This window comes from Pelodiscus sinensis, chromosome 1 (assembly GCF_049634645.1).
Source record: "Pelodiscus sinensis isolate JC-2024 chromosome 1, ASM4963464v1, whole genome shotgun sequence".
NCBI classification, from domain to species: Eukaryota; Metazoa; Chordata; order Testudines; family Trionychidae; genus Pelodiscus; species Pelodiscus sinensis.
In genome coordinates, this window is record NC_134711.1 from 78511232 (window position 1) to 78530132 (window position 18901).

Consider the following 18901-nt stretch of genomic DNA (forward strand, 5'->3'; position numbering starts at 1 on the left):
AGATATCTGTGGCATATCACATTAATTATAGCAGATTTCTCTATTCCTTCTTTATTTATCAAAGCATTTAAGGGTATAATCCAAAGCCTATTGATGTTAGTGGAGTCTTTCTCATGGGCTTTGGATCAGGGACTAACAAAGTTGTCAGCCAGCCAACCTTGGAAGGCTTCTTTATTCACAGAACAGACGCATGATTTCCTAAACTATATTGCTAACACACCTTAATTCTGTTGAGAGTAATTCAGTAATTCATGATTATCTATAAAGATGACAACTGTATTTGCTATTTACTTAAGTGCTAACATTTTTGATGTCTTTACAAAGTGTGCTAAAAAGGGTGGCATCTTTGCTAATTGCCTGTTTGCTAAGAAGAACACTTCCACCACTTATCCCATTCCATGTAAGTAACCCAACACTGTAAAGTGGTAGATTTTTATGTCCCTGTTGAGCTGCATCATTTTGAAGCTTTGACAGTGATAAAAGACTGTTTCCCTTTAGCAGTTGTCGTACAAGAATCCCCTTATCCTTTCATTCTGACTAGACTTTCCAGACACCCTGCCACAATGGTATACATTTCCAGATATTAACAGTTTCAGCAACATTTTTTTTCACTGTTCAGGAATTTGGGTTTGGTATATAAAGGGTATGTTTATTTATCAATGTGATATGGAGAAGTCTGATATGTCATTTTGCTCATTGTATACTGACAGCTGTACACTTCCCCCCACTTGCCACTGTTGAAAAAGACAATCTGATCATTGGGATCTTTATGTTTCTGTCTGATACATCTATTCTTGTTATACATTTATCCAATAGATTGGAGATCCCTTCTCACCATGGCTCACTGTTTGACAGTTAAAGAATTTGGGGCCCTTTGTGCACTACAGGAAGTGGGGGGCCTTCTTCAAAGAACTTGCCACCTATACTTAGCCCACCTAAGATCCCCTCCATAGAATCCTGAGTGCTTCTCCCACCCCACATGTACCCCAATAACCCTCCACCATTGCCATCTTATCCTGACAGCCCTGCCCCTCTACATCCCAGCATTCTGGACACATCCCACGTATCACAGCCCCCACCAACCTCAGCTTGCTCCCAACCTTCCCTGCTTGAGTAATCTGACCTTTACTATTAGTGTTGTGGGATGAAAGTAACTTACGTTTCTTATGGGAACTGCTGTATTGTAATCCCTCCCCCCTTGGGAGGGGCTCAGGAAAGGCAGTTGGTGGGAGGGGGGTTGCGATATGACAGCACCTATAAGAAATTTAAGTGTGGAGTGCAGAGGGCTCAGGCCAGGGGGCTGCGGAGGGTGCAGGAGTTTGGGTTGCAGGTTTGAGGAGGGGCTCAGGACAGGAGGTGAGGATGTGGGTGTGTGCAGGAGTTAGAGAAGGAAGTTAGTGAGGAGGTGTGGTCAGGGCTAGGCGAGTCCCAGTTGCTGATGCATGGATCCCTGCCCATGCTGCTCCTGTTTCTGTACTGCCTGGCATCTAGACAGTATGGCAAGAGAGGGCCAGAGCAACACAGGCTGGGATGTGAATGCCCCACCAGGAGCGTAGCTGGGACTGTACACTCCTCCTACAGTGCACTCCCGGCCCCAGCTGGCCCTTTCACTTGCCTGGCTACCTGCTGCAGAGCCCGGAGAGCTGGCGGGAGCCCAGCTGGGAGTGCACTGCATACTATAACTCCTTCTGCAGCAGAGCACCCCAGCACCAGCTTGCTCCTTCTTACCAGAATGGTGGTGCCCTGAGGCTCGCCACCTTATTTTCCCCTCTGGTTTAGTAGCGGAAACCTTAATTGTTTCTGTGAAGCAAATAAAAATAATGTTAAATGGTCATTTTCCTAATAATACTTCTCATTTGACTTCCAAAATTTTGCATTTAGCTTATGCCACTGTTCGGGGCCACTTCACCTGTATTCCTGCTCTCTGGTCCACAAAAGGTACCCACTTTCTGGGTTCAGACTTCCCAGCTGTCACTTCTCTTTTGTGGAGATACGTGTCCCCCTCCTGATCACTTTTTTCCCAGTCTGCACAGTTCCCTCCCTACACTGTGAATTCCCCAGCAAGTCAGAATGCCCAAACAGTCTTGCTCAATGCTCTATGCAACATAATAGACCATATGTGTAAATTACCATACAATCTTTCTAAATAAGCACAGTTGTTCTTAAAATGAAAGCCTCAACAGAGGGAACATACTAAAATAATACAAATATACTGAGTTTATCAGCTATCATCCCAGCTCCAACAAGAGCTCTAGTAGATATTCAAATCCCACCAAAGTTTTTTTCTGTGTTTATAAGCATCTTGGCTCAGAACAAACACCCCATGAATATGTCATGTCCTACCAACCCTTTCCATGAAGGATTAGACCCTTCTGTAGGCAGAAGATCCTGTCTGTTTGCTAAAGCAGAAAGCAGACTGAGTCAGTGTAAATTCAGGCTATTTATCCAAAAGTCCTTTCTTTGTCTGCTTGTCTCTAGAGAATCCAATCTGAATCAACAGATGCAAGCCTCTTCAGGTAGTGGTACTTTCCTGGAGGTATTTGTCTAATCACACCCACCACTATTCTTATTTCCTGGAGGGCTATGATCCCCCTTCTCCATGGAATTATATAAAATGTCTATCCCACATTTATGCCATCTAATTTAAAACAGTGAGCTTGCCCAAATACATTTGAGGAAATTGTCATATCTGCCACAGATTGAATAACACAGGACAAGATGGGTAAAATGAGTTGTGGGGATTAGACAAAATGGCAACAGAGCAAACCTGTGTGTTGTCCTTATCTTGTAAAATTCAATGCACATCTGTTTGTGACTCTTGGACTGCCAAACACAAAGCAGCAGATTAAGATTTTTGCATCGGCAGAAGGGGTAGATTTTGAAACTGTTGGCCCACCAGTTGTTTTCTGAGACAGACGGGCCCTGTCAGGACAAAAGGAAGCTTCACCACAGGAAAGGCTGATGCTATAGTACATTTAAGACAACCCACCCCCTTAATTTCCAACATTCCAATATTCCCTGTTACACAAGAATTTGGGAAATTCTGAAAAATTTAAGCCTGAGCAGAAGCATCAACTGAGAACAGAGGCTGCAGTCCTGAAGAACTTCAATCTTTCCTATCTAGCTTGCAAAAAAAATACTGTCAAACTTGGTGGGGGAGCAGTGGATGTAGCCTGCTAAGACTGCCCAGCATTGATTTGGGTCCTTCTGAATTCATGACATACACAAACAAACCTACTCCCCATGTTCCCAGTTGCCTACTTCCACATTGTGGTTCATAGGAACGGAAGATGCAGTGTCCTTAAGTACAGATGTTCCATTGCCTAGCTCAGCAGAAGTGTACCGTTTCTGCTGCACTTGACACATACGTGGTGAATGTACTAAATTAAACTCAGGGAAACTAGGATACCAAATATATTTGTTTTGTAGTTGGGAAGATATTTTTTTCATGATTGGTTGTCACCAAGTTATTTTCAGAAATATTTCAAAAGATTTTCACTGTGTCACTTTTTTCTCTTTACTGTTATGAGGGACCAGCATCTTCGAATCTGTCAGGTTATTTCTGAGCATCATATTTCAAAGTGGAAGGTATGAAACATACAGTAGAAAACAGATTTCTTAAAAATTGCCAGGGTGAGAGAATTTCCAGATCCGAATTGTTGAGACTTCAGGAGAAATGAAGAACTCAAATAAATGGCTAGCAATATTCGGAGACTTAGATCACGTGCCAGAACTGAACTTACTCAACTACAGTGTTCTGTATAACTATCAAGGTACTCCAGGTAAAGTTCTTCAGCTTCTTTAACAGATACAGGTTAATGTTCAATATTTTCCAAACAGGCCATTTAACATGAGAATTTTATTATTGCTCTAAAAGAACTAGCTAGCTTAGCAAAGGTATAGAAAACAAGGCTGTAAAGCCCAATTATTGCTACAAAAGCACTGATATGCACTTTATGTACATTTATGTACTCCTAGATGTTTATTCTCCATATTTTAGTGCTGATGCAAGATAAGGTTCAAGATTTTCCAAATATTTTGGAATACTATCAGTATTTCTCCAAAACAATCTGGTGCAGTAGAAAACAAGTAGAAAGCAAAGATTTGTACTTTACTGAGAGCAAGAAGCCAATTAAAATGAAAATGTCATTGATATAGATCTTATGTACATGTATTTTGTGTTATTCATTTATTGTGTTACAATTAAGTTTATATAAAATTATTAAATTTTAGCACACAAACATTAAATCAGAGAGCATCAAAGTTACACAGTTTCAGCTGTTCTGATCCCTCTTTTCTATATATTCAATGTAGTTGTTGTATTGAACGTATTGACATTTATTGCATTGCATAGTTTATATTTCAGTAGATAATGGATTAATCTTTTAGCATTTCACATTATCATTTGTGTTTTTTGTTACTTTTCTTACTGATTAAAAACCTTTCAAATAAATGAGCTTTGAAAATAATCTGCATTTTTTTTACACAGCAATGCCTTGTTCATTTGTCATAGACACTATCATGTCAAACGACATTGCTGGCTGCTGTCGAAACTTAGATGAGGCTACCAATTGGCAAACGGGGTAGACACATATAAGCAGAAGGAGTCTTGCTCAAATTGATGGGATTGCCATCCAGTCTGATGTCTTCTAGAGATCTACGGGCATAAGAAACATCTTTCATTTTGCAGAAAGTGTCTTCATGCATCTGCTGAATGTTGTTGTTCTAAAAAGAAAAACAAAGTTATCCATAAGAGCACAAACATATGTTTGATGATAATTGTCTTTAAAAGCCAATTTTTGATACATTTTCTGTGCTGTAAAAAGAAAGTAACATAACCTCAGGGACTTTGCACTGCCCACAGTTCAAGAGAGACAGATTCTAGATGAAGATAGCCAGCTTACAATTCTCCCTGTCAAGGGAACTCTCAACCAGTAGAGAACTGCTGCCTAGAACAAACAAAAGGCCAAGAAGGCAGAGTGGAGTCAGGCAGGAAGGTGAGAGACCAGTAAAACTCTCAGCTAAAGGCTCATGCCCAGCAGAGGTCAGCCTAAAGAAGCATAGAGCTGTAACCAGCCTCTTGACATCCTCAGACCTCACAGCTTGCCAGCCTACAGATGTGGAATACCGTGTTGTGCCAAAGGCCCTAAATAGAGAGTTTATGTAGCCCATACACCTACTGGGTGTGGTTCACTGACCTATGGAGTGGCATTTAAACCACTTACAGAGAAAGCCAGAATGTGTGTGCTCTACAGCCTTAGCTGAGAGCCACCTGGCTTTATAGTGCAAGCTGTAGCACAGAGGTCCATGTTCTGTTCTGCCTGTCAGCTTGTCCAGGATTTCAACTGGGTCTCTGAAGTTTGTGACTTGCTTCCTCTGCTAGGGGAAGTATGCAACCCACACCTCTGCTAGGTATGGTTCACTATCACAGGGAATGACACTGAAACCACTTACAGAGAGATAAGAATGAGTTTCCTCTACAGCAGTGTTTCTCAAAGTGGTCTGCAGACCCGCACTGAGAATGGTGCTACCAGGCTGCTTTCTGGCTTGTTTATTTACTGACTATGGAGCATCATGGCTCCCATTGGCTCCAATTCATCATTTGCAGCCAAGAGGAGCCACAGGAAGCAGCGGCCTGGGTCACATCACTTGGCAGCAAATGGCGAATTGGATCCAATGGGAGCCACAAGGCTCCGTGGCTGCGGAACTGGTAAGTAAACAAATTGGAGCAGCCTGGTAGCAGCTGTCTCAGAGAGGGTCCGTGGTCTTCAGCATTAGGCAGGTGACTTCATAGCTCAATCTGTAGAAGCTCATACACTAAACTCTAGGGATTCCAGGTTCAATTTCACCTGTCAGCATTGCACTTAGATCCACAAACAAATTGTACATGAAGCTTAAAATACTACAGGAATTATTTGCTGAGTGTAAATTACTCTTCCTGTAATCTCAGTTTTGTGCTTCTTTTCCCAAGGTAAATAATTTTCAACAACAAAAATGATAGGATACCGTATTTGTGTGGGACTTTGGTTATTTTAGAACTGAAATGACATGTCTCAAAAGGAGAGCCCCTCCTACACTTTCATGTCAGTCAGAGATTGGACTGCCAGGAGATAATCCATGTCCTTGCCTGTCTGTATCATTATTCAAATATGCAGTGGTGTGTGTAGCACTATCTTAGCAATATGAAACCAAGAGAATGGATTGCCATTGCTAGACTACATTTATTCAGTTCAGGTCTTTATGTATTAAAAGGTGGGAATGAAATTATGAATGTGTGTTGGGATATTCACCCCCACACCAGCCCAGAAGTGATCAATGATGCTGAGGAGAGGCCAGTTTATCTAATAGGCTGCACCTGGGATAAGCCAGGACTTGGTGGGCCAACTGAAGATGGAGCTCAGCTGGGGAGGAACAGGAGACAGTGGCATACAGCAAATAAAACTGGCATGAGACAGGCAGGGGTGTTTGAGGCTATGGAATTCAGTAGTCTGCAGTTACTGTCTATGGGGAGGGAGTTTATGCTGGTACATCCAGAGAGGGAGGAGGAGCCAGAAGCTGTAGGAGGAAATAGAGGGAAAGACCAAGAGTCTGAGGGAAAGCAGATCACAACTGTCAGGTACAGAGTTCCTGCACTGGCACCTGGAGTAGTAGGTGGGCCCTTATGAGCCACTGGGGAAGCTGAGTGCAGGTTGCCTGTGACGGGTGTCCAGTAGGAAGGGAAGACTAGAATGACCTGGTTGGAGGCTAAGCATGAAGACCGAACACCCTGAATCACAATGAATAAGAAAAAGTGATGAAATGATATACAGCAATAGGGATGAGTAACCTGTAAAGAGCTAATACCCAGAGCACCCTTGAGAAGGAGTTACATAATGCTGAATAAAGCATCCCATGACAGAAGGATAAAATGGCTTTGCCAGATTTATGTTCTGGTTGTGGACCAGCTCCTTCTCTGGTGTAAATCAAAATGGCTACAGTGCCTAAACTAAATCTTACCAATGGAGAATCTGGCCTTTTGTTTGAAAATATTTACATTGCACATGAAAGTTTTAATAATTCATATCCAGATACACTGGACTGTGGATTATTCAAATTTTTTTTTGTCACCTGACTCTGAAAAGTGTAGAGTAAGTGAATTTCATATAATAAATACCCTGAGTAGCCTAAGGTTACAGATGGCCCAATTAGATAATGGGAGTTTACCTGAAATTTCAGAATAAAAAAAATCCACTTAGCAGTAATATTAGTTTGTCCTCCCAGCTATGTCTGTTATTCAGCATTGCTATAAAAAGCAATTGGTTTTGTAATCTACCTGAAGATGAAGAGCTTGGAGGCTTTCAGGCAGTGGTAGTGGGATGTGATCCAGGTTATTGTCAGTGATGTAAAGATGATGCAGATCAACCATATCCTGAAAAAAAAGGAAGGGGAAATTTTCCTTAACTGGAATTTGTAAATATCTCCAGGAAATGCATAATAAGTTTTACATCCACCATTGCAATGAGAAACTTAATGCACGAGTTCCTTTAAATCAACAGGACTCTCAGTTAAAAGCTCTACGTTAAGCTTAAAAAAATAATGAAATACTGATAGGAGCTTTCTTTTGCATTGGCCAAGCTCAGTTAACATTAAAGATCAGCTGCCTTCCTAAAGCAACTGAGAATGGCAAATACATATTTAAGCAGTCTCCAGCTTGACATTGTTTTCAAGTGCTAATGTGGCCTGTCCAAACTTCTGCAGAAAGACCTTGCTGGTTTTTTTTTCTCCTCAAGGAATCACCCAGTTTATTGTTTAGCACAGGGGCAGGAACCTCAAGCCAGGGGCCTGGATGTGGCTCCTGACTTGCCTGCATCTGACCCCCAAGGCTCAGGGGCCTTTCCCCCAGTATTAGCAAGCCTGGCACGCCAGCCCTTCACTGCCCTACTGTGGGTCTGGAGCACACAAAATCTACTAGGCTGGGCCCCCTAGGTTCCGGTGTATGAAGGGAATGTGAGGAGTGTCTTTCTTCTTCTCAGTCAGATGCCACATCAGTGGGTTTTGGGTTTTTTTTTTTTTTGCTTCTCGCTTGTGTGTGGCCCCCAACTGATTTTTCTGTGATCAGAAGCCCCTAACCAAAAAAAGTTTCCCCACACCTGGTTTATCAGAATCATTTTTGTTCATGCAAAATGTTTCTGAATAATATTCTTGACACATACCTCTCCCCAACAGTAAGATCAACTCCTGCATAGCAATAGCAGCAAGGGAGTGAAGTCTAGAGGAGAAGCCGTATATTCTAACTACACTAAGGGATAGAAGTTCAGGGCTTCTGAGTTCTTGTCTCTCACTCTCATCTTGGGGACATCTGTAAACCTCTCTGTCTCAATATACCCATCTGTAAAACAGGCATAAGTCTACTATTTATTTCACTGGCTCTTGTGGATTCATGAACATTTGCCAAGCTCTTTGAGATGCTAGGATGTCAGGAGTGTGAGTGTGAAATAATTGTGGGGCATATTTTCTCCCATGTCTGAAATGTACTTGAGAGTATGAGTGAGAGGCCATTGGGGAGCCTGAAGGCTGAGTTATGCCTTCCTAAAAAGCTCACCCTAGGTGTGAGGCTGAGAGGGAGCAGCTGGTGAAGGAGCTGATTCTGCAAGCTTTGATATACTGGCTGAGCCATCTTCCCATGAAGGAATTCATAGCTGATCAAGTACAGCTAGAATCTAGCTCCTTTGGGGCACCTGGACAGTGTATAAAAGTCAGATAAATCATGAAAAACTGGTCCATTATTTAGATATATAAACAGAGGCATAGATGGTGAGATAGTGATATGCCTGGGGGAAGAGGCAGCACATGGTAGCTTTTCCACCAAGAGGGAAGGTGTCACTCAGGGAGCTGCAGTCTACCTGCTGCTCCAGAGAAAGAGTAAATATATGTGGTTTGTAATATGGGTGTAGCTACACTGCTCAACACATTGGAAGGGAGCCAAAGCTTTACCCACACATACAGGTGGACAAAACACTACTGTGATATGGTGTAGGTGTGATTTTTCTGTCAATACCAAACTCACTTTAAATGCTTCTTCCTTTATTCCTTTGCGGCCAAGCCTGTTGTTACTAACATCAATAAATGTCAGGGTAGGTGGTAATTCGGGGAGCTGTCTTATCTTGTTATCCCGGAGCACTAGCTCCTGAAGCTGGGGCAGCTGCCTGAAGGCATCTTCATCGATCTCGGATATAAAATTTGACGTCAGATCGATCCTTTTTAAATCGTCTGGCAGAGAAAATAACAAAATAGTTAGAGCACTTCAGAGCTTATTTCTGACTGTCTTAAAACTTTTTTTAGAAAAAGCAACTGTATTTTAAATACATTTGAACATCCCCTATACAGTACTTCATTACATGCTTGTACTTATTTGGTAGAAATAATGCAGAAAAGTAGCCAATTTGAGGACTGAAGCAGTTTTCCTCTTCTGAAAAGGGCTGGCTTCCATTAATAATGAGCACAATTGCAGTTTATGGGAACTTCAAGAACACAACGTTCTTTCAGGAGGTCCAGTAAGCTCCTTTAGTGGAGGGTGCTCCATTGAGAGCAAAATTACACAATTGGAACAAATCTTATTTTGATAGAATTTGAGGAGAAGTGGTAAATCATGACTATTTCATGAAAGAAATTGAATATAAAGAATCTCTTTTTGTTTGCAATTTTCCATAATTGAAAAATTTCAGTATGAAATGTTGCCAAATTCTCTTATTTATCTGATTTAAAAAAAAATTTTCAGAGAAAAATAGTACCCCTTATATTTCACACTGGGAAAAGGGGGAGGTTAAAAAGTAAGCATTTCCATACAAACTCCTTTTTTTCCTACCTTTTTTTCAATAGAAAAGAGTAAAACTTTAGAATGGGTTTTTATTTTTGTTGTTTCAACCACAAATGAAATAATTTTTCAATAAAAAAAAAATGTAAAAGGAAAGAGTATTTTTTCTTTTGATCAAAATGTGTTTTCAATTAAAAGTTTATCGGGGATGAGGAGGGGCTTGGTGGAATGGAGAATTCACACACCAAAAAAAGTGGATTCTTTTTGAGCCTTGTAGTGCTCTCTGGATATTGTAAACATGTCTGAGGTGAGCTTCCTTACTCAATCACTTCCAATATGAATAAATTTGGTTTTTTTTAGAACAGTTATATAGTCAAATAAGGCATTTTCAAATTAATATATTACATGATTAATTTTAAGTGCACCACTGTAACAGTTTGGTATTGGTGTTATATTTTGTAAACCAAACCAATCAAAAAGATTTTCAAAATTGCATGGAAGAAGTTGGGCTACCAAAAAGTGGCTTGATTTCAAAATTGTCCAGTATCCAAAGACTTCCACTGAAATCAATTGCACGGACTCTGTAATTTTTTGAAAACCAGGCCTCTTAAGTTGCTCACATAAAAAGGGAGGGATGCAAAATCATGAGTAGAATTTGACAATTTAGGCCTCAAAGAACCTAACTTTAGCACATTTGAAAATAGAGGTTTAGATTTTCCTTTTCCATAAGGTTTTCCTGCTCAAATCTCAGTAAAACCATAAATATCTTTAAATGAGGGAAACTTCTTTAAACATTTACAAAGATTCCCTTCTTACTCTTGCTAATTACTGAATGTAATGCCTAAATGAAAACTGCTTTCCCTAAAGAAGAGAACTAATCACTGTATTTTACATTCTCTATGGGGGTTTTCTCCTTTAAAGTTAATTAGAAATGCCAGCAAGTGCATAGGTAAATGTGTTCAATTATTTGTACTGTATTATTTGCATTAATTTAGGATTGAATTTTAGTGAATCTGTAATCAAGCTACTTAAGGCTTAGGCCTCAAAGCATAACAACGACCAAACTGGGTCAAAGGTCCATCTAGCCCAGTATCCTGTCTTCCGACAGTGGCCAATACCAAGTGCTCCCAGAAGGTATGAACAGATCAAGTAATCATCAAGTGATCCCTCCCCTGTCATCTATTCCCAGCTATTAGCTAGGATGGGTTATGAATGGTGTCCCTAGCCTCTGTTAGAGGCTGGGAATGGGTGATAGGAGAAGTATTACTTGAGGATTCCCTGTTCTGTTCACCCTCTGGGACATCTAGCTTTGGCCACTGTCAGAAGACAAGATACTGAGCTAGATGGACCTTTGGTCTGACCCTGTATGGTCATTCTTATATTCTTATGCCTATGACAAACAGAGGCTAGGGACACCATTCCTACCCATCATGACTAATAGCCATTGATGGACCTATTCTCCATGAATTTATCTAGCTCTTTAAAGAAATCCTGGCCTTCACAACATCCTCTGGTAAGGAGTTTCACAGGTTGACTGTATGTTACATGAAAAGCACTTAAAGCAGCAAAGCACTTAAGCATGTTACCCATTGACATCAATAAATTTGACAAGCTCATGTAAGACAGTTTGCCACTTAAAATGGCACATAGAAAAAAGGAAAGAAGAAAGGGAAACCGATTGCATCAGTACTATCACACATACTTTGATTAGCAAAGTCGTTTTTGTTGATCTTTTTTATTCTGTTATAGCGAGAGTAGAAATGGGTGGTTTCCTTGGGCAGTGGAGGGACAGCATCCAGTTCATGATCATCGCAGTAGACTGTGGTCCCCAGACATGTACACAGAAGGCAAGTCGGAAGGCCTATGAAAATATTAAAGGAAACCAATTATGTGAAGAAAAACGTGGAGTGAGAATACTCAGATTGGGACAGTTTTATAAAGCTGTACTATCTAAGAGTTAGGTATTACCATTAAGAAAGTAGCAGTGTTAAATTGTGCTTAGCAGGGTTGAGCCCTGGCGCTCTAGTCTTGGCAATTCGTAGCCTCAGCACCTCTGGGCTTGCTGGATCAGTTATAAAAGTGAAAAAAGGGATTGAGCTCCTACACCCCTTTCATTGCAAATTAAGCGCTGGAAAACAGTACATCCAAAGTTGAAGGTTTTCAAAATTGTTCATTACAGCCTGTTTGACTTACTAATAATGGAGATAGAAATTAAAGAAAGGTAGCTGTAAATATACACGTGTTTCTCAGAATATTAAAATGAGTCAAACAGTCCATTGTTCTTCAGTGCTTTTAAAAAGTACAAGGGATCCTAGTGACAAAAAGATGAGATTCCTCCATGGTGTACAGGGCTGGCGGCAGTGTCTCTACAGTACTTACACCTCACATATGGGATGTGCAGGGAGACAGGGGAGTGGACACAGTGGGGAGTGGGTGCCAGAGCACGTCTACACACAGAGCAAAGGTTCTTCTCCACTGACACATTTGTGAGTGGGTCTGCTAAGAAAGAGATGAAAGGGGCAGGCTAGGACCCAGCTATTGGTATAGTTGTTATGCAGATCCAGTGGCTTCAACATCCTGGGCACCCAGCACAAATGGGGAGTGTCTGCTCCTCCAACCCAGAAGCTGGGAGAGCAGTAATAAGAATGGGAGGGATCCATCTCCATCCTCTGGCTCTGCTCTCTGCTAGCAGAGCCCTACTTTCCAAGATGCAGTAATGGTGTGTACAATCAAGTGTGTGCCTAGGGAGTGGTTTGTCGCTTCACTGGTTAGGATTGTTAATGCCTCCAGAAGGGAGAACAAGAGAGGCTAGCTTTCCTGAACTTCCTCATTTGGGAAAAGCAACAAAGAGAGTTTTGGTGAAGCAGTTCTGATGCCAGCTGGAATCCCTGAGTTTCCTGTCTATCTGCCCACTAGTGGCAAAAAATAAAAACCAAACCCCCTCACAATGTATTCATCGATGGAAGTGACTTCCTCTCTCAGGAAAGACAGTTAAATACCTGTGTTGCTTCCTTAATTTCAGCAGCAGCTTTCAGTGCCATTGGCTAGCTGTTACACTTTGCTGGACTGGATGTGATCTCCTTCCTCTGTGATCTCTGAGGGCTCTGATAGTCCTGCTCCTCATGAGGAGTAAGGGACATCAACAGGAGTGTGTGCTCCCATCGACCTCCTGCTCCGTCCAAGGTGCCAAAATACAATTTAAGATACTTTGACTCCAGCTATATAATTAATGTAGCTGGAGTTGCATAGTTTAAGTCGATTTTCCCTCGTTAGTAAAGGCCAGGCCTGAGATGGTTGGGATGGGGAATCAATTGCTTATCCCTTCTAAGAATTCTTTTACATAAAGTCCTGTTCTGTCACCCCCTCCAATGCCGCATGTTTGGAGGGCGGCTGCAGAGGGTTGTGAGAGTGGGTATTTATTACCACAAGTTTGTGGATGATACTCAGCTTTCCTTTTTTACTGGAGCTAAATGGTGTAGTCCCTCCGCTTCCCAAATGTCTGACTGTAAGCAGGGCATGGATGGGATTAGCAGGTAAAGGGGAACCATGTGGATGGTATGGCAAAGATGTTAGGTGGGTGGGCAGGGTTGTGTATGTGAGGCTCTCTATACGTGGGTGATCCTGGATCCCTTACCAATAATTGATTTCCCAGTTATAGTAGTAGCTAAAATGCTTTTTTTCATCCATTTTTTTTTAATTTAAAAGGTGGTGGATACAATCCTCTCTGAGGGCCTAGTCACGGTGACATAACTTTGATCTCCAGATTAAATTATGACCAGGTGTTTGATGAGGCTAACCTCTAAGGCCATTTTACTTTTGACGCAAGCACAGAATAAGGCTGTTTGTTTAATGTTCTAGCTATAGGATGCATATTATATCACCCCCAAATATCTCACCAGATTCTCATTTGCTTTGAGGTGCAATAGAAGGTATTGCCATTGATCTAGAAACCTCTGCATTGTTTGGAAGCTCATTCCTTCTCTCCCTCTTAGGTTATAACAGTTGAAATTGTTTGGAGGCATTTGACTCAATTCCTAGTTTGATGCCCTGCTATCTTGTGTCCACTACACTCTTCTGTACTTACCCATCCCTTTCCCCACCACGGGTAAAATGCCACCGATCACAACAACAAAGTAGAAAACCAGGCCCAAGAATTCTTTTTAATCCTTCAAATTTACCTGCAAGGCTGGTTGCCTCTATTCTTAGGGCTAGATTGCAAGCCACAAGTGTTCAGTAGGGGGCGGTATAGAGCCATGCAGGTTTCTGCATGCTCTGGAGCAGTACTGGGGGGATGAGAGATCATGTAGGCATGAACTCCCCTGAGGCTACAGACTGGGTGCAGAATGTTCCTCTTGGTGACCAAGACCCTTTTGGGGCCCAAAATTGTACTCTGATCCTCCTGCCTACCATTTGCTCTCCCAAGAAGCACGAGCGTAGGGACTACTATTTTGACAAATAGGTACCTACATGCTTCCCTTCTGCCATGAGTAGCCATGCCGAGGGTGTAAGCTGCTTGCCCATCGTTGCATGATTATGCTCATTCCACTCACTAGCTTTGGCCTTAGACTTTTGCATAAAGGAGTTAAAGTATGGAATCTAATAAGGTGCAGTTTGAGATGGAGGTCTACCTATATTGACATTTGTCAGCATGCTAGAGATATGCTCCCACAGATTGTAGGACCCAAACATTTTAAATAGGATTTACATAACTATATGGGGAAACTAAATCTTGAATTCTTATACATCCCAGACATCCTCCACTTCTGTGGTAACTCCAGAAGAGCAGAAAGTTTAAAACTTCAATTTAATCGATAAGTTTCTTTAGTTGTCGGATTTCTATGAATCAACTATATCGTGTGCAAATTCCATTCTTGCTATAATTTTGATTACAGAGATTAGATACATGAACTGCAACTCATCATCTCACTTATTTGTATTGTTTGTCACTGGACAATCTTCTTGGGGTCTCTGATGGCTAATTCCTTTCTTGGATTGTTCATTCCAATTTAACAGTGGTCCAAGACATGATATAGCCAGTCAAAACTTAGTGTTTCAAAGTTCAATGTAATGAAATCCATTGAACATGAACTGAATTCACAATAATATAAAATATCTAAGTTCCTGATAGATTCATTTAGGGTATGTCTACACTACCACTCTAGTTCGAACTAGGGTGGTAATGTAGGCAACCGGAGTTGCAAATGAAGCCCGGGATTTGAATTTCCTGGGCTTCATTTGCATCTCGCTGGGCGCCATTTTAAAATGTCCGCTAGTGCGGACTCCATGCTGTAAAACGAGGAGTAACGGTAGTTTGGAATAGGAAGCCTAGTCCGTGCGGCGTGTAGCCGCGTGGCACGGAGTCCGCACTAGCGGACATTTAAAAATGGCAGCGCCCGGCGAGATGCAAATGAAGCCCGGGAAATTCAAATCCCGGGCTTCATTTGCAACTCCGGTTGCCTACATTACCACCCTAGTTCGAACTAGGGTGGTAGTGTAGACATACCCTTGGTGATTAAAAACTGGGGTAACAGTAGTCACAACTGCAATTCAGTTTTCTAAGAGTATCACATGAGAAACAGAGTTAATTTGACATTTCCTTCTTATTAGAGTTATGAGATTATAGTCACATTGAACCCCTCTGATTCCATGCTATGCGAAAGATTCAAATGTGGTGGCTTTGAAACTTATTAAAGTTACTTAAGTTTAGTTCTGTGAACAGTATGTTTTGGATGATTCTTGAGGAAATGAGTTTTTTCGGAGAGTTATGGAGACTAGATATCAATTTCCTTCCCATTGTTTTTAATTAACATTTCTGATTCTGATCTTAACATCAGGAAAGAGTTCTCATCCCTTGAGCTAAAACTGCTTGAAAGATGTGCATTTCAAAGAAAATATTTACACAAAGAGGAGCATTAAATAGAGCCATTTCACCTCATTCACAAAAGGTTTATTGCATATGAATGACAAACACCAGCTACTCAGAGCTGCAAGTGGCCATGCCCGCAGATGCTCAGGTAAACAAACTGTCTGGTGTCCCCGCCAGCAGCTTACCCCTACAAACCATGTGTGGCTGGCATGCAGGAGATTCCCTACATCCTGCTCTAGCAGATCTGTTTCTCATCATAGAACCCACTGTGCACTTTGTGCTGGATAGTTTTATTTGTGAAATTTATTTGGACTGTTTCACTAATTAGGACAGTTAGCAGTGTAGTTAGCAAAAGTAAGTGGCATTTACAATTTAAAAGTTCTTATTGAATTGGCTTTTAGGTTGGTTGTTTTGGAGTTGCCTGTTTTGGCCCTCTTGGCCAATTATGATTAGTCTTGTTTCTGAAAAAAGGCTAATTGTTGAAGACCAGAATCATAGAATCATAAAATATTAGAACTGGAAGGGACATCGAGAGGTGATTGAATCCAGTCCCCGGCCCTCACAGCAGGACCAAGCACTGTCTAGATCATCCCTGATAGATGTCTATCTAACCTGCTCTTAAGTATCTCCAGAGATGGAGATTCCACAGCCTCCCTAGGCAATGGATTCCAGTGTTTAACCACCCTGACAGTTAGGAAGTTTTTCTTAATGTCCAATCTAAAGCTCCCTTGCTGCAATTTAAATGATAAATACAATCAGTACTTAGCTGAGGGACACCTTGCCATGGGCACGCTTGGTCTGCATCCTGCACTCTTCAGGCAAACAGAGAGAGAAGCCACAGACTAAAGTCCTCCTTTCCTCTGGAAGCTCTGTATACAGTGCCCAGGCACCCAGGAGAAACATTTCAGAGTCGTGCCCCCTTGCCTTCCCTTCCACTGGGTGATTAGAGGTAGCTTCAAAGAGCAAGGCTTACACAGGGAGGAGTAAGTTACACCTCTCAAACCAGTTGTAGTGAATCTGGACCTAAGTGTGTTTAGAGTAAAGTTATTTGATTTTTTTTTTTTACAAAACTTTTCTGGCAGAAAATACCATTCTGTGAAAACAGGTTCCTTGGAAATATATCTGTTTCAACTAAAATGGTTTCTCAGCTCTAGGTAGCAGATATAGCCACACATTTTAGAGTGATCAATAGTTTGGTGATCAGAGCACTCACCTGGGCAGTTGAAGACCAGATTCTAGACCTCATTGCAGGTGAGTGCCATCATCACCGGGTTGTAGAGTCAGTCTCTGTCTCGCTGCTCCCATGGAGCATAGTGGAACAACTTCAACAGGAGAAAATGAGAGAGAGAGAGAGAGACTGAGACTGCCTCTATAGCCTCCAACTCACCTGGCTGATGGGAGAGCCACGTTCAAGTTCCTGTTCTGCCTCATGCAGAGTATTAACACGAACCTTGATCTCTCACATCCCAGGTGAATACCCTTCTCATTGGGCTGTTGGGTACTCTGGAGTGAGACACTCACTTTGTTTTGTGAAAAAATATCAAAAAGACTTGGTTTCATTCCCTCATTGGAGTGAAAACAAATATTAGACCCTTTAAACTTTTCATAAAATGGAGGTGTTATTTCCCAGACCGACAGTTAGAGTCTTAGATGGCCACCATAGACAGGATTTTGCAGCTGAAACAGTGACGGACTTTCTCTTCTCCCTTCCAGCCCTATCACATTTTCAAAAGAAAGAGATTTCTGCTAAATTCCCCCTGGATACCTTGAAGGGGGCAGATTCATAATACATAACACAGGGGAGTATGTAAAACCTCTTTTGAAAGGTTTGAAAATCTAAAATAGAGAATATTGTATTGTCTATTTCAGAATTGTCCAGAAAGCCTTCCTCCCCCATTTTTGTTTTACATCAGTACAGATTCTTTATTCTGGTGGAATCTAACTGATGGAATTTTTAAAAAACAGATCTGGGAGTGATTGCATTCCACACACAAAAATGTGCACATTTGGATATAGGAACTTTTCTTTTTGTCTCCCTAGATCCTCAGATAACATATTGATGAGCAGGTACAAAACAAAATCTCTAGTCTATACCCTGGCTGCATCTCTATCACAGCATAACTTTTAGATCTGTCATGGCAGCCCCCAAACTGGTGAACTACTACTCTGACTTCCATATACTGGAGCCTAGAGCAATTACTGCTCTGTGGTATAGAGCTGGTTTGTGGTTTAGTGGGTTTCATTTTCTTATATAAATGTTTACAGGAATTTTTTTAGTGGCTTGTCAAAGATTCCTATCTAACTAGCAATTATCAGACATAGGAAAGGCCCATGTTTCCATTTTACAAGTTCCAACTGGAACTGTGTCTGTCTTTTCCCAGAGATGCCATAATGTTTTAATCAACATTTTAAATGGAAAGGCTTACTGAAATTATTAGAAATCATAGAATATACGTTCAAATCGGTATTGAACTTGATATTGATACAAATTTCAATTGTCATAGTTTCACCACAAAATGGAAAATGTTGATGACTTTTTCATGAAAAGTTTTGGTTTTGAACATGCATTTCAGATAAAAATTATTTTTCAGGGGAAAAATGTCACTAACATTATAGACAGTATCCCCAAATAGATAAATTCTTAATAAAAAGTACAAACTCACCACCAAACTCAGTGCATCATGGAAATCAACCCAATGCAATGGTGTGGCATTTTTTAAAAAACTAACCATCATGTGTTTGGGGCCCAAGAACCCCTGGCTCATGTGGTGAAGAACCGTCAATTAGTTTTGGTGTTGATGCTTCTTCCTCAGCTTCTTCTGGAAGTGGTGGCGGGGAATAAATCTCTTTAGTTACAGAAGGTAACACGGTGCCAATCTCTATCTGGGGAGAAACACAGTTATATTATAAGGAGGTATATTACATATTTCACTCAATGGCTGGTGATGTTCTAATAGATTCTACCATTAGAGGTCAGACATGCTCTGAAGCTCAGTGGTACATCTGCGTTTTATACTGCAGCTACCAGATGACTTTGGCTTGGTCTGCAATTGTAGAGCTTATAAAACTTACACATATTTATTCACTTTACACCTCAGATATTTTCATTGTTAGGGAAGATATTATACTAATTCTGCATTAATAGGAACTTCTGTTAACCAAGATCTTTTTCTCACCCTTATTCAACAATAGATTTAATGAACTGATTGTGTCATACAGCTTGTGATGTTCTATCTGACAGA

General features: G+C 41.1%; 1 protein-coding gene across 2 annotated transcripts in view; it reads right to left on the minus strand.

The window, feature by feature from the left end:
- Nucleotides 1-4155: 4155 nt before the first annotated feature.
- Nucleotides 4156-18901, minus strand: part of EPYC (epiphycan) — a 31660-nt gene continuing 16914 nt past the window's right edge. For both annotated transcript variants that reach the window (XM_006131076.4, XM_075933015.1), the window contains exons 3-7: nt 18389-18542; nt 11496-11654; nt 9047-9249; nt 7313-7408; nt 4156-4725 (exon numbers count right to left, since the gene is read on the minus strand). In XM_006131076.4, coding sequence (XP_006131138.1) covers nt 4555-4725; nt 7313-7408; nt 9047-9249; nt 11496-11654; nt 18389-18542 — 783 coding nt within the window. In that variant the 3' untranslated portion in view covers nt 4156-4554. The remainder of the gene's footprint in view (nt 4726-7312; nt 7409-9046; nt 9250-11495; nt 11655-18388; nt 18543-18901) is intronic.